Source organism: Haliotis rubra, unplaced genomic scaffold, assembly GCF_003918875.1.
Source record: "Haliotis rubra isolate DU_JTF1 unplaced genomic scaffold, ASM391887v1 Scf549, whole genome shotgun sequence".
NCBI lineage: Eukaryota > Metazoa > Mollusca > Gastropoda > Lepetellida > Haliotidae > Haliotis > Haliotis rubra.
The window spans coordinates 462,579-477,049 of record NW_025767245.1 but is presented as its reverse complement, the minus strand read 5'-3'; the positions used below and the strand labels follow the sequence as shown (position 1 = coordinate 477,049).

Here is a 14,471-nt window from a genome sequence, read left to right as displayed (position 1 = left end):
TCCATTGTTTCAGTTTATGTATACTGTTAAGGGTTAATTTAAAACAACTCAAAACGTAAATGCTAAAAACAACAACGAGGCTGAGTGACGTGAAGACAGAGGTAACATCATGTTCGCGTGTTTAGGTTGACGTTGACGGTGTCGCTGTTGCTGTCGCCATCAGTGCCGTGCCATCATTACACATATAGCCGTCGCAGCACGTAGTGTTGTACCAAGCCTGGTGTTGAAACAGGAACCCGCCTTGGTGGGGGGTAGATGCTGACAGAGCAAGCGCATCGCAACGCTGTAACCAAAAAAGAACAACTGGAGTCTGGACTGGGTGGGTATAAAACCTGTGTAGTCAAATGCCTTGGTCTATGTGGGTGTTAAGCACATTCCATTCCATGGGCGCCAAGCTGTGTATCTGTTGTCGTTCTTGTGAAAAAAAACCCAAAACAATCATATGCCCCCTCATCACAGTTTTCCATAATAAATAAATTCCGATGCTCAGTGATAACTTCTGACGATATTGCGTCAGGGAAACACTTTTTATGCAGCCTTAGCTATATGCATGTATATACTTCCTAGGTTATTTTACTTCTTTAGGCCAGATTCTGAAATATTTAACACTGAGTGGTACTGTCCAGTAATTTATTTAATTGGATTAGTCTGAGGTACAAACAGTGGTTTATAACATGATAACGTGCCAAGTCTGTCGAGTACATTGAGGCATAATCAGAAAAATTACATGACAAATATTCCCTTGATAATATACCCTCCTGCGTGTAGATGTCATGGCGCTCAGAAACGATACGATACATACCGTGATATATGGCAAGTAACGTTTTAACGTGAATACGCCTAAATACTGGCGCTAACTGGTGAATGACACGCAAGGACCGGGTTACTTGAACTATCCATTTTATCGACTACCATGATCGGGTGTTGAGGTGAGGTGAGGTGAAATTGGGTTTAACGTCGTGCTTGAGAATATTTCGACGTGCATGCGTGTGTGTGTATGTGTATGTGCGGCTGCTTGTACTAGCCCAGACTGAAGCCGGTTTTATAGTGCTAGCCCATTGAGATACCATGGCGCAGTGAAGCATGAATACCCCACTCAGACACATTATACTGACTCCGAGCCGACCAGTCCTTGATGTACCCATTAATGCCGAGCGTCAGGCAGGGACCAACAAGTACCATATTTTAACGTCTTTTGGTATGACGCGGTCGGGGATCGAACCCGCGACCTTCCGCACTCCGGGCGGACGCTCTAACCACTACATCGCGGAGGCGGTCGATCAGGTGGTGAAGCTTGGTGACTTTGTTGATGCACGTTATCTTATTCAATTTGCGGGTGGTGGGGTAGCCTTGAGGTTAAGCGTTCGCTCGCCACGCCGAAGACCCGGGTTCGATTCCCCGCGTTCGTACATTGTGTGAGGCACATTTCTGGTGTCCCCCGCCGTGATATTGCTAGAATAGTGTTAAAAGCGGCGTAAAACTAAACTCACTCTCTAGCTATTCCAGTTGTGCAAAACTATGCTCATAAAGTCCATCATTCGATTGTTCGATTTGACTATTATGTCCAGACCGACATCTTATAATTGCAATATTGGCGTGTGTGTGGTGTTCAACTAGAAAGAAACAAACACTAAACGTTATCGGAAACATAATTGTTTACAGACCTGTTTTGTTGAACACCCCTGGTAGTACATGATTTGGTTAGTTTGAGGAACATGGTAGCTGTATTCGACACATTTCTGAAAGAGAACATATTCATTAGTCAACAATCTTGCGTCTTTGGACGGTGTGTGTTACTCATGACAAGTTCTGTTCAACGGACATACTGGTATAACATTAAAAACTCTCAAATCCAACAAACAGAAACCCGGTCATACAGGGTCTTAATTATAGAATAATCCTTGAGGTTCGAGTGAGCTGTCAAAAGTATCTGGGTGTCTGTAAATGGTTTGTTTACTCTCGTTAAGTCCTTGGAATATCAACATTTAATCATGTCGAGTTACATGTACTTCGGCACCTTGAATCAAAGATATTTTAGAGCATAGCGTAGATGCGAATTCTGACGAACCCGCATATATCGTCTTATACGGTTATCGGGAGTTTGCTATGTAAATATAACATCATGATGGTATGGGAAGCGAATCTTTACAGAACAGTCGTTTTAAAGGGTGGCCAGTTTGTAGTCGTTGCCAGTTTAATTCAATTCTTTTGAATACCATTTTTGTTTAAAGTATATATGATATGCCACGGTGAAGGAATGTGTTTTACGCCGTTTTCAACATTATAGCTGTAATATCACGACGGAGACACCAGAACTGGGCTTCACACATTGTACTCATGTGGTCTTCCGTTAATACATAATAAATATGTAAAATGTACGATTCTCGTATTTTCAAGTCTGTGATTTTGTGAAATTGTGCAAAGTGTCGAACACCTTATAAGGTGTGGCAGGAAACGATCTTACTTATTTATTTGAAAAATCAGACCCTCAATTCGACTATCTTTGTACATTCGTTATTTGTAGGGTCAACAGATATAATCCGTATAGGAGAACAATCTATTGTATCAGGTACCAAAGCCCAGTATAATTGTATCTGTTTCGTATGGAATCCGAGAAGGGACATTGTCGCGTTGTCGCATTGTCGCCCTCTCAAAAACAAATAAAATGAGGCAAAATAAACCAAAATGCGACACGCGACATCGCGACAATGCGACAAATGGGCAAAATGTAGCGTGTCGCGTTTTGGTTAGTTTTGCCTCATTTTGCTTGTATTTGAGAGGGCGACAACGCGACAATGCGACAACGCGACAATGTCCCTTCCAGGATTCCATAGTTTCGTCGAAGTAAAGACGAGATTATCCTGTTAGTTGTTGGGATTCCCCCGGGTGCGAAGTAGATGTCGTGACTGTGAGGTATCGCAGATGTCGTGACTGTGAGGTGTGGCAGATGTCGTGACTGTGAGGTGTCGCAGATGTCGTGACTGTGAGGTGTGGCAGATGTCGTGACTGTGAGGTGTGGCAGATGTCGTGACTGTGAGGTGTCGCAGATGTCGTGACTGTGAGGTGTCGCAGATGTCGTGACTGTGAGGTGTCGCAGATGTCGTGACTGTGAGGTGTCGCAGATGTCGTGACTGTAAGGTGTCGCAGATGTCGTGACTGTGAGGGGTGGCAGATGTCGTGACTGTGAGGTGTCGCAGATGTCGTGACTGTGAGGTGTCGCAGATGTCGTGACTGTGAGGGGTGGCAGATGTCGTGACTGTGAGGTGTCGCAGATGTCGTGACTGTGAGGTGTGGCAGATGTCGTGACTGTGAGGTGTCGCAGATGTCGTGACTGTGAGGTGTGGCAGATGTCGTGACTGTGAGGTGTGGCAGATGTCGTGACTGTGAGGTGTGGCAGATGTCGTGACTGTGAGGTGTCGCAGATGTCGTGACTGTGAGGTGTCGCAGATGTCGTGACTGTGAGGTGTCGCAGATGTCGTGAGAGGTGTCGCAGATGTCGTGACTGTGAGGGGTGGCAGATGACGTGACTGTGAGGTGTCGCAGATGTCGTGACTGTGAGGTGTCGCAGATGTCGTGACTGTGAGGTGTCGCAGATGTCGTGACTGTGAGGTGTCGCAGATGTCGTGACTGTGAGGGGTGGCAGATGTCGTGACTGTGAGGTGTCGCAGATGTCGTGACTGTGAGGTGTCGCAGATGTCGTGACTGTGAGGGGTGGCAGATGTCGTGACTGTGAGGTGTCGCAGATGTCGTGACTGTGAGGTGTCGCAGATGTCGTGACTGTGAGGTGTGGCAGATGTCGTGACTGTGAGGTGTCGCAGATGTCGTGACTGTGAGGTGTCGCAGATGTCGTGACTGTGAGGGGTGGCAGATGTCGTGACTGTGAGGTGTCGCAGATGTCGTGACTGTGAGGTGTCGCTAATATGTACGTACATCGTATCGTCCACAATGACTGGCTGCCTTACACTGCGTGGGGTCAGAGGTCGCAGGGCATGCGTAACACACCGTAGTTGGAAATAGATTTGCTGGGAATAAATAATTGGTTAAATAAGTCATGTGATATTTGTTTACATTTGTTTTGTATCAACATCAGTTTGCGAGCTAGTATATGTAATGATGGATACTTGACACAGAAATAAATATTTATGCTGTTTCATCCTAGAAAGTATATAATTGGGTGAGAGAAGGCTTTCTGAAGATTGATAATGACAGCATCATTCCATTCTGTGCAAAAATAAACTACATTGAAATAATAATTTCAAATTGCATCACCCATTACAAAGGGTCTGTGTTACAAAAGGTCTGTGTTACAAAGGGTCTGAGTTACAAAGGGTCTGTGTTACAAAGGGTCTGAGTTACAGAGGGTCTGTGTTAAAAAGGGTCTGAGTTACAAAGGGTCTCTGTTACAAAAGATCTGAGTTACAAAGGATCTGTGATACAAAGTGTCTGTGTTACTGTGTGTTACAAAGGGTCTGAGTTCGGGATACAGGATATTCATTTTCAGGAACTTCGAGTAAAGTTATTGACATAAAATCTCAGAGCTTTTTCGTTTCGTTTCGACTAAAATATAGAGCAAGTGTCCAAAACATTCGTTATATCTGTTCGTAATGCCCTATTACTCTATTAAACGCAGTATCTTCGACAATTGCTAATCTTGGAACGAATGGTCACACTTAGTATGTATATTTTAAAATTCACTTCAAAATATTATCATTGCTGACAAGAAAGTCGGCTAGTTATGCATGTGATCCCCTCACATTTGTCGCCGCAGAGACGACTGTTGCATCTGTCGTGATCACAGCAGGCTTCACAGACAACAGGGTCAACACCGACGGTGGCCTTCCGTTTGGAATAGGAATTGCATATCTGGAAGCAAAGTACATAATTTAATATCTCAATACTAACAATTTTCAATATTTTAAGACATCATCTTTGTAATTTATCGATTAAGTTAGAGGAATCATTATTTTTTAGATGAGACAGAAAAGGGTAAAGCAAATTGTAAGCTGAGTATTATATTACGCCGCTCTGAGCATTATTTCTGTTCTAGTGCGTCGCTCTGAACATTATTTCTGTTCCAAGGCGTCGTGTCAGATTGACGTGTCATGGTAACCATGACGACGTGGATACGTGGACATCCCTGAGGACGAGGCGGAGTGGGAATGGTCAGTAGGGCAATGTGTGAGTGAGTGAATTTGATTTACGCCAGGCTGAACAATATTTCTGGTCTACTGCGTCGTGTCAGCTAAATATGGAAAGGTCAAAAGGAGTCATGTTTTCGACATTACCACCTACGAGCACAGATAAATACTGACAGACCTAGAAGCATAATGTCGAACTTTTGTTTGTTGTTTAACGCGGTTTTTAGCAATATATCAGCAACATCAAGACAGGGGACACCAGAAACGGGCTTCACAAATTATACACAATGTGGGGCATCGAACCCGGGTCTTCGGGGTGACGAGCGAGCGCTTTAACCATTATTCGACCCAACTGTCCCATTGGAGAAATCAGTACAACTTACTGTCTTGTTCTGACAACCAGATCGGTAGCCTGTCTGACCTTTAACGGTAATGTATTTCTGAAGATAGCACATCTGTAAAAAGACAATAATACCTTAACAATAATATAGGCTATACAGCGTGTAGACAATACTGTGGTTTGTGATGTATATATATGTTACAGTCAATGTCTACAATCAGGCAATGTGTACAATGACTGAAATAACCAGTCAATGTGTATGATGTCTTTCAGTGGCATTTAGAAGTTGTACATTGATGTCCAAGATATTTTTTATGGATTAAACTTCTTTTTTTAATTTCTCTCACAACGTTTCGAGACCATTCCAGGTCCCTTCATCAGTCACAGTGTACATTGCCTGATTCCCTCAGTGAGTGTGTACATTGTCGAAAATTTCCACGCATTTTGTACATTGCCTGATTAATTAGTGCTTCAATTAATGAATTTGTTAGATATTCGCCACATATTTATTCAAACAGAACGAAACCCATGCTAATCTTGTCTTCACAATAATCCCTGTTCAACAATCAGTCAAGCTGATCAGTCAACACACTGTTCAGTTCAGTTTTTTACATACACCAGTCTAAGTAAACTTAGGCTCAGTATTATTTGTTACACTGCTTAATAGCAGTGTAACGAATAATACTGAATCTAAGTTTACTTAGACTGTGAGATACACTGCAGTTTAACCATGAAATATGGCATTGTAGATATTGGTAACATGTATACCTAAACCCGAATTTGTTTTAATTTAACGCCATATTCATATGCAGATAATCAGCAGACTATTGTGCATGTAACTGGATGGCTCACGTCGAAAAAATACAAATATATATTTTAGAGCCTAATTACACATTTTAGCTGAATAAATGAATGATTTGGGTTTTACGCCACTTTTAGCAATATTCCAGCAATATTACGACAGTGGATACCAGAAATGGGCTCCACACGTTGTACACATATCGAACTAGGGCCTTCAGCGTGAAAAGCGAATGGTTTAACCATTAGGCTACCCCACTGCCCCTCAAGTCGAGTAACTTAGTCGCGTTTAACGCTGCTATGAACAGTGAGTGAGTGAGTATGGTTTTACGCCGCTTTTAGCAATATTCCAGCAATATCACGGCGGTGGACACCAGAAATGGGCTTCACACATTGTCCCCATGTGGGGAATCGAACCCGGGTCTTCAGCGTGACAGGCCTACCACCGCCCCTGCCATGAACTTTATCTCAGTTATGTGATGTTTCAATTTGGGAGGAAATCCCATAGCAATACAGGTCTATCACAACAAAGCTCCTGACAAACTTCGAAACATACCTGTAATCAGGGCTAACCGGGATTTGAACACAGAATCAAAGGTGGCCTTGGTTTAATGTTTTGGGACAGCAGGATACCTAGGTACGACAGGTAAAAGTGGCAGTAGCTTTAGAAGTACACAGAGCGCCGTGTTGAGAGCCTTATCGTTCCAGTTAAAGACTAGGGGGCGGTGTGGTAGCCTAGTGGTTAAAGCGTTCGCTCGTCACGCCGAAGACCCGGGTTCGATTCCCAACATGGGTGCAATGTGTGAAGCCCATTTCTGGTGTCCCCCCGCCGTGATATTGCTGGAATATTGCTAAAAGCGGTGTAAATCTAAACTCACTCACTCACTTGATTGAAAGACTACCTGGTGATCGGGGCACTTGATTATGGACGGACAGGCGGTGTCGCCAGAACTTGGGATGTCACAGACGTAGCACCACGTAGTGTCAGCTGAAACCAACATGTATCAAAGAATGAGCGCTAACACGTATTTCTGTAATAAGTAATCTCCATCTTAGATTATCCTTTCTATCATATGTCCAGAATTTGATGATATACTCATGGAAACAAATAAGGGAACACATGAAAGTACAAGTGTTCCTTTATTCTTATCCAGCTTTCTTCACAATGTTTGCATTGCACTGTGGGTGAAATTCTGGAAATAAATAAAGTAATACTTGTACTTTCATGTGTTCCCTTATTTGTTTCCATGAGATGAGTATATATACCGTTGACTACATCCCAAAATACTCCCTAGTTTACTACCGTTACCATTGCTCTCCAATGCATGATTGTTGCCAATTCGTCGTTGGAGCGAGCCGATTGGGAAGCCTAGTTGTTAAAGTGTTAATTCGTTACGCCGAAGACACGGGTTCGATACCCCACATGGGTACAATGTGTGAAGCCCATGTCCAGTCTTCCCAGGCGTGATATTGGTGAAATATTGCTCAAGGCGGCGAAAACTAAACGGAGCCATGAGGTTTAAAGCATTTCGTGGTCTTTATACCAACCATTGATGATAATTTTTACTTTGTATTTTAATATAACCAAATCTATGGAGAGTGAATTGGTTTAAGCCTTCGTGTACAGCCCTGCCATGTCAGCTGAGTACGGGATTTAAGTGACAAGGCCGAGGGCCTGACACGACAAAGGGATGTAACTCTTGTGACTTGAGACACCACTGCGGGATGTTCTTGTTCTTGTATTTCCAGGAACCAAACCGCCGAGCACTGACGAAGGGGTATCAAGCATTCCTTCCTGTTCTCATTTCCTTTGTTACAGGAGGTCGCGTCATTGGATTGATTTCGATTCCCCACAAATATTGGTACAATGTATGTAGTCAGTCTATAGTGGCCCCACGGTGAGATAGCTGGAATACTGATAAATAATAATAATCACTCTCCAACCTATACCAATGAAACCTGGGACGGCGGGGGGTAGTCTGATTGTTAGGCCGAAGACCCGGGTTCTACCCCCTATGGGTACAATGTGTGAAGCACATTTCTGGTGTCCCCCCGCGGTGATATAGCTGGAATAATACTAAAAGCGGTGTAAAATCACACTCTTTTTGTACATAGCACTGACTGGGGATCGTAACGCTAGGGTATATAATTCTTGTACACATCATTGGTGTAGCGAGGGCAATACTGTCAATATAATAATTTACCTACCTTTCGTTTTCAAGTTAACAAACAGGTGTATGTAAATAATAAATAAAAAACAGACGCAGACCTACAGACATATCACCGTATTAAATCAAGGATTCAGGTAGATATTACTTTCAGACCTTGAATTTAATCTTGTATCAGGATTGTACAAGCCAAGTGAAAAAGTATATGAGAAAATGAGACAACCATGGTTCGCCATAACATAACAGATGACCTTGACGTTTGACCAACATATATGCATTTGACGCATGGTGTTGGAATTCTGATGATACGTACATGTGAAGTTTCATAACTGCAAAGATGTATGCATGCCTCGAAAACTGTTATTAAAAGATCGACTTAACCTTTGTCCTATATTATTAACCTTTTCAAATCAATGGCGCATTCTAAACAAGATAAAATAACTAGCACATTTTAGATACATGAATACGTTTTGAGAGGGAGAGGGCTCCTTTTTTGTACTTCTGCAGATACAAGTTTTAAATAGTGCCAGTTTAACACGCTCGAGTCTCATACTAGTCGGGTTTAGCATAGGTCCTTGGCACATGCTCTGTTTCACATTCCACACGGGGTACACCAGTAGACACAACATTCTCAGGACGCACTCAGCAATATTTCAGCTGATTGACGGCGGCTTGTCAACAATCAAGTCTTGACGAGACAATCAAATGACTGTTGTTGAGGACAACGATTCAGATAGCGGGCTACGATGGAAAGCTTTCTGCTTCGACACCAGGGGCTCCTTTCACGAAGCAACCTTTACTAAGGTTAACCTTAACTCCCATTCTTTAACATTGCACTAAGGTTACCTTGGTGACTTACGATCACCTTAGTGCTTTGTGAAAGAAGGCCCAGGGCCCCGATCCACAAAGCGTTCGTAACGCTACGACCTGTCGTAACTCTATAGTTTATCATAGACTTACGAACTCTTTGGGGATCGGGACCCTGATCCAGTTTGCCACCTCGTACATCCACCAAATGTTGCTGGAGAACGTTTGTCACCCGGAATGGCCATGGCATCAGTGTTCTGTTGTTCTATCATTCAATAAGATATAACCTGTAGGTTCAAAATAATAAATGATTACTTACTGATTTGGAAGAGCGCAGTTAATCCAATGAAATGCAGCAGCCATGGATTCTGCGTGAAGATGTTAAAATTAATCCCTTGCCCACCACATATATACATTTGTAGGCGTTTACTTCAGTGAGTCTAACGAGGTTGGTTATAAGGCAAACATACTCATCGCAGTTGGGGAGACCTTGACCACAGAACTATCCCAAATGAGCTCTTTACCAACACTTTGTGATTTGGTTCTTCGCATCGGATACAGATTCACCTTCTGTCTCTGATTATGTATAATTTTGATAGAATTTGTAAAAGTTCCATTAAAACTGAAAACGAATGAGAGAGGGGAATCAGAACCTGGTATGCGAGGTATGGGATGGATGTTTGATTGAACAATCTAATAGATTAGAAAAACTTCAACTTGAAGCAGCTCGCATAGTTATTGGTCTTCCAAGATATGCATCTTCCAGTTCATTGTATTATGAAATGGGATGGGATCTACTTTCTGAGAGAAGAACATTCAAAAAGGTCTGACACCAGTTTTTCTTCAGGATTTACTCCCACCCAGTAGGCAACCAGACAAGTCAACCATATACAAGACTGAGGTACTCAACGTCATCTTTTATTCCATCAAAAGTTAAAGTGTGGAATAATATTCCCTTAGCTATTAGAAATTGCGACTCTGTTCCATCGTTTAAATCTTATATCCACGTGAAGGAAAAATGCGCACCTATATATTATTCATATGGAATAAGGGAGTTCAATGTTATGCACACTAGATTAAGATATATGACGAGTACACTTAATCATGATTTATATAGAATAATGTGAAAAATGACGCATCATGTCAATGTGGCCATAGATGTGAGAATGTTTTTCATTACTTCCTTGAATGTCAATTGTATACTATTCAAAGACATAAACTGTTAAAATCTTTAGAAGATATTGTCAAAAATAGAACACTGATTGATATTAATCTTATCTTACATGGTAATCACTGAAAACCAGAATGTTTTCAAATATGTACATATCTATATCTCTCAAACAAAACGCTTTCTCAGTTAACATCTGTTGTACATATCCTAGACTATGTCTGCCACTTGTGTACTTTGTTGTAAGATGAATTGTGTAATTATCCGGAGAGGGCTTTTCTAAGACGGATGACTTGTGCCCAATCCTTCTCTTGAATGAATAAAATATGTTTTTAAAAAACCCCAAAAAAACAAAACAAACCTAGACTTGCTTAATTTAGTGCTGCAGAAAGGGTTGGCGGAAGGTAAAATAATGTGTTTCTGGGAATATGAGAGACTACATCGAGTACATAAGAAGTTCTTTCTTATTAAGTAGGTGAGTGAGTTTAGTTTTACGCCACACTCAGCAATATTCCAGCTACATGGCAGCTCTTGTTAAGAGCTTGAGTAGTAGAGATAGCAGGTAAATGTTTGTTACCATGCTACTGTGACAAGGGTTTGGAACTGGTTATGATAAGAGGTCAATGCGCCCAAAGATCTTTCACAAAGTATCACTTAATAATGACAATGACTGCTTCTCATTGGCGGATCCAGAGGGTGGGTGGGGGTGGTCGACCCCCACCCTTTGAATATGACTTAAGACCACATTGATAATTATAATTTGCTTTGGCGGAGCCAATGGGGGTTCAGGATTACAAGCGCCCCCAAAAAAAAAAATAAATAAATAAAATAAAATAAAATAAAATAAAATAAAATAAAATAAAAAATAAAACATTCCTGAACCCGCCCATGCTTCTGACAGATGGTTTCTCCTGCATGTTCACCTCAAAGTACTGACATAACTCACTAACCTTCACAGGATTCATTGTGAACTGTTGTGTTCTCCTGGTGTCATGAATGTTCCCAGATAAAGTCACAGCTGCCTAGGTCACATGATTACTTCCCTGTGCTGTATAGTTGAAGATAAACTTCAAGAATATCAGTCATATAAATAGGTCACGATAAATGTACATCTACACTAGAAACAAATTATCCAGGAGCACATAATTCTAAATTAATAGTTTCAACTGAACAAATATTTGATATATTGATATATTTACACTGTATGAGGTTTTCATTACAGCACCCTACAGCTCAGTGAAATGTTCGTGGTACAAGCAAGATGTCCTGGGACCAACGAGTGTGTCATAAATCAGTATACAGGTCTGGTCCTGGCTTTGAACAATATTTCAGTTCTATTTAAGTGATAGGGTTTGGTTTTCATAACTTTTAAGTAATATTCCTTCAAAATTATGGACCCTTGAAGATCCAGGTAAGAATTAGTCGACAAGATGACAAGATCGGGTGGTCCGGCTCGCTGACCCATGTCAACGTCTCCCAGTTGCGTAGATCGATGTTATGCTGTTGATCACTGGATTGTCTGGTCCAGACTGGATTAATTCTAGACCGACGCCATATGACTGGAATATTGCTGAGTGCAGCGTTAAACAACAAACCAAGCAACCAATCAAATGATGATAAGGGACACTAGAATCAAGTTTCCCACGTTGTACCCATGTTGGGAATCAAACCCAGACCTTTGGCTTGACAAGCAAGCTCTTGAACCCGAGACTGTACCACTCATTGTTCTCCTCTCCAAGTTAGCTGACACCAAGTGATTCAGGTCTCGGATGTTTACCAAATGGTGAGGCAGAGGGGCAGGCTGATAATCTTGATATACACGTATTAAAGATTCAGGACCGCCTACGTGATGTAGTGGTTAGAGCGTCCGCCCGGAGAGCGGAAGGTCGCGGGTTCGATCCCCGACCGCGTCATACCAAAAACACGTTAAAATATGGTACTTGTTGGTCCTGCCTGGCGCTCAGCATTAATGGGTACAAGGACTCGGAGTCAGTATAATGTGTCTGAGTGGGGTATTGATGCTTCACTGCGGCGTGGTATCTCAGTGGGCTAGCACTATAAAACCAGCTTAAGTCTGGGCTAGTGCAAGCAGCCGCACCTACACATACACATGCATGCACGTCGTCATATGAGCGAAATATTCTCAAGCACGACGTAAAACCTCACCTCACCTCACCAAAGATTCAGCCATAGAATCATGACATGTCTGAGGGACACATCATCTCATGGGGCGGTGTGGTGTCTTAAATAACTGGACCCATCACGATCCCGGTTAGCATTGATCTTCAGTCACCCATGCTTGTCGCAAGAGGTGACTAACGGGATCAGGTGGTCAGGCTCGCCGACTTGGTTGACACGATCCTATCCCAATTGCTCAGATCGATGCTTATGCTGTTGATCACTGGATTGTCTGGTCCAGATTATATTATTAACAGACTGTCGTCATATAGCTGGAATAATACTGAGTGCGGCGTAAAACTAAACTCACTCACTCACTCTTAAATGACTGACAAATGACGATACAGCCAATGAAATGATTGTTCCAACCTCATTACATCACTGGTAACAAACAGTGGACCTCACACTTTGTACCCATGTTGGGAGTCCAACTTAGACCAATGGCATCAGGAGGCAATACTTTATCCCAGCTCCACTCTTAGCCTTGATAGTTTCAATATATCAACTGTTTAACATACAAAATACACATCTGAGATATATACAGTTTATTTAAACAGTAACACAAACTTGCCGACATTAATGTGCAGCCTGTGCACATAAAGTACATGGTACAAACATTTACTATGAAACAAACTAACAACAGTAACAGATAACAGAATATACAGGTCTATGTGAAGGAAAACTTTCATTTCAAGACACTGGTGATGATGACTAAATAGTACCCTGTGTTTGCTGTATATCAGCAATCAGTCCAAGGCTATAGCATGCATCAACTTCACTGGATTAACAGCAGCATTATCGATCAATATTCCAGTGACATACTGTTGGTAGAAAAAAATCAGCCCTCCATTGGCCTTTTTATGTCTTCATCTCCCACAGTTCCTAAATAACTGTTTCAAATATATGAATTGTTTTCTTATCTACCCATGTAGAAGTAAAGGCTACATATTTTTACAGATGACAATTTCTTTATTCTAAGCTTGACAACAGTATAAAGATCTTCATTGAAATGTCACATCACAACAGAATAAAGAAGCTGTCATCCATGAAAGTATCTTGCCCCAACAGTTACTTAACAACTTCTAACTTGCAAATCAAACAGTTCCTATCCTATTTACCAGCATGAACAAATTTGATACCTTCTTTGAAAAAGGTACGCAGCTCTTCTGTTTCATAAAACTGATCACATGATGTATCTTACTGTTAAGGTATTTGAGAAACAGAAGTGACTCTGCGTATTGCTTTTCCTCTTTTAAAGCTGTAGGCTTTTTATTGTTAATTTGAATATAGGGTGTAGGACACCCTATTGTGAATCATTTTTGCAATGATGTTTAATAACAAACAAAATACTCTCAGCCATCGGAAGTTGGTGATTACATATTGTTTTGTTTCCTTGTGAGTCTGTGGTTTAACATTGCTTTGAACTCTATTTCAGTTATATACTATTCACACTTTGCTAAGGATCAAATCATGGATTCAACAGAAAAGTATGATCTGGGGTCACATTTGGTTTAAGTATCTAAGCTTATTGTAAGCATGGATCCTAGCTATCAGTTTGACATTTCATCTTGTGGATCCCATACCTGATATTGACAGGTGTTGTGTACTTGTCAATGACTCGTTCCATGATTTGCAAAATGGTGCCATGAAAACCATTTTTATGGTTACTCATGTATCAAGTGCATAAGGTTAGATTAAAGTGACTGTGTGCCTAAAGAGGGGTTACCATATTATTATTTATCCTGTTTCAAATGGATACCATTTCAAAATATAAATCTATGTTTAAGTAAAGTTGTGAATTCTTGTGATCCTTAGCAAAGTGTGAGTAGTATATTATGCTATGTCAATTTGAAGTGGGAGGCAATCTCGAAGTG

General features: G+C 41.5%; 1 protein-coding gene across 1 annotated transcript; it reads right to left on the bottom strand.

Moving 5' to 3' along the window:
* LOC124253664 lies at positions 1-11,458 on the bottom strand. The gene is made up of 8 exons (XM_046687476.1): positions 11,370-11,458; positions 9,571-9,619; positions 7,179-7,264; positions 5,522-5,593; positions 4,755-4,863; positions 3,931-4,022; positions 1,665-1,739; positions 1-283 (listed from the first exon to the last, which is right to left on the bottom strand). The coding sequence occupies exons 1-8, from the start codon at positions 11,382-11,384 to the stop codon at positions 122-124; spliced, it is 660 nt and encodes a 219-aa protein (XP_046543432.1). The 5' UTR covers positions 11,385-11,458; the 3' UTR covers positions 1-121.
* Positions 11,459-14,471: the final 3,013 nt, after the last annotated feature.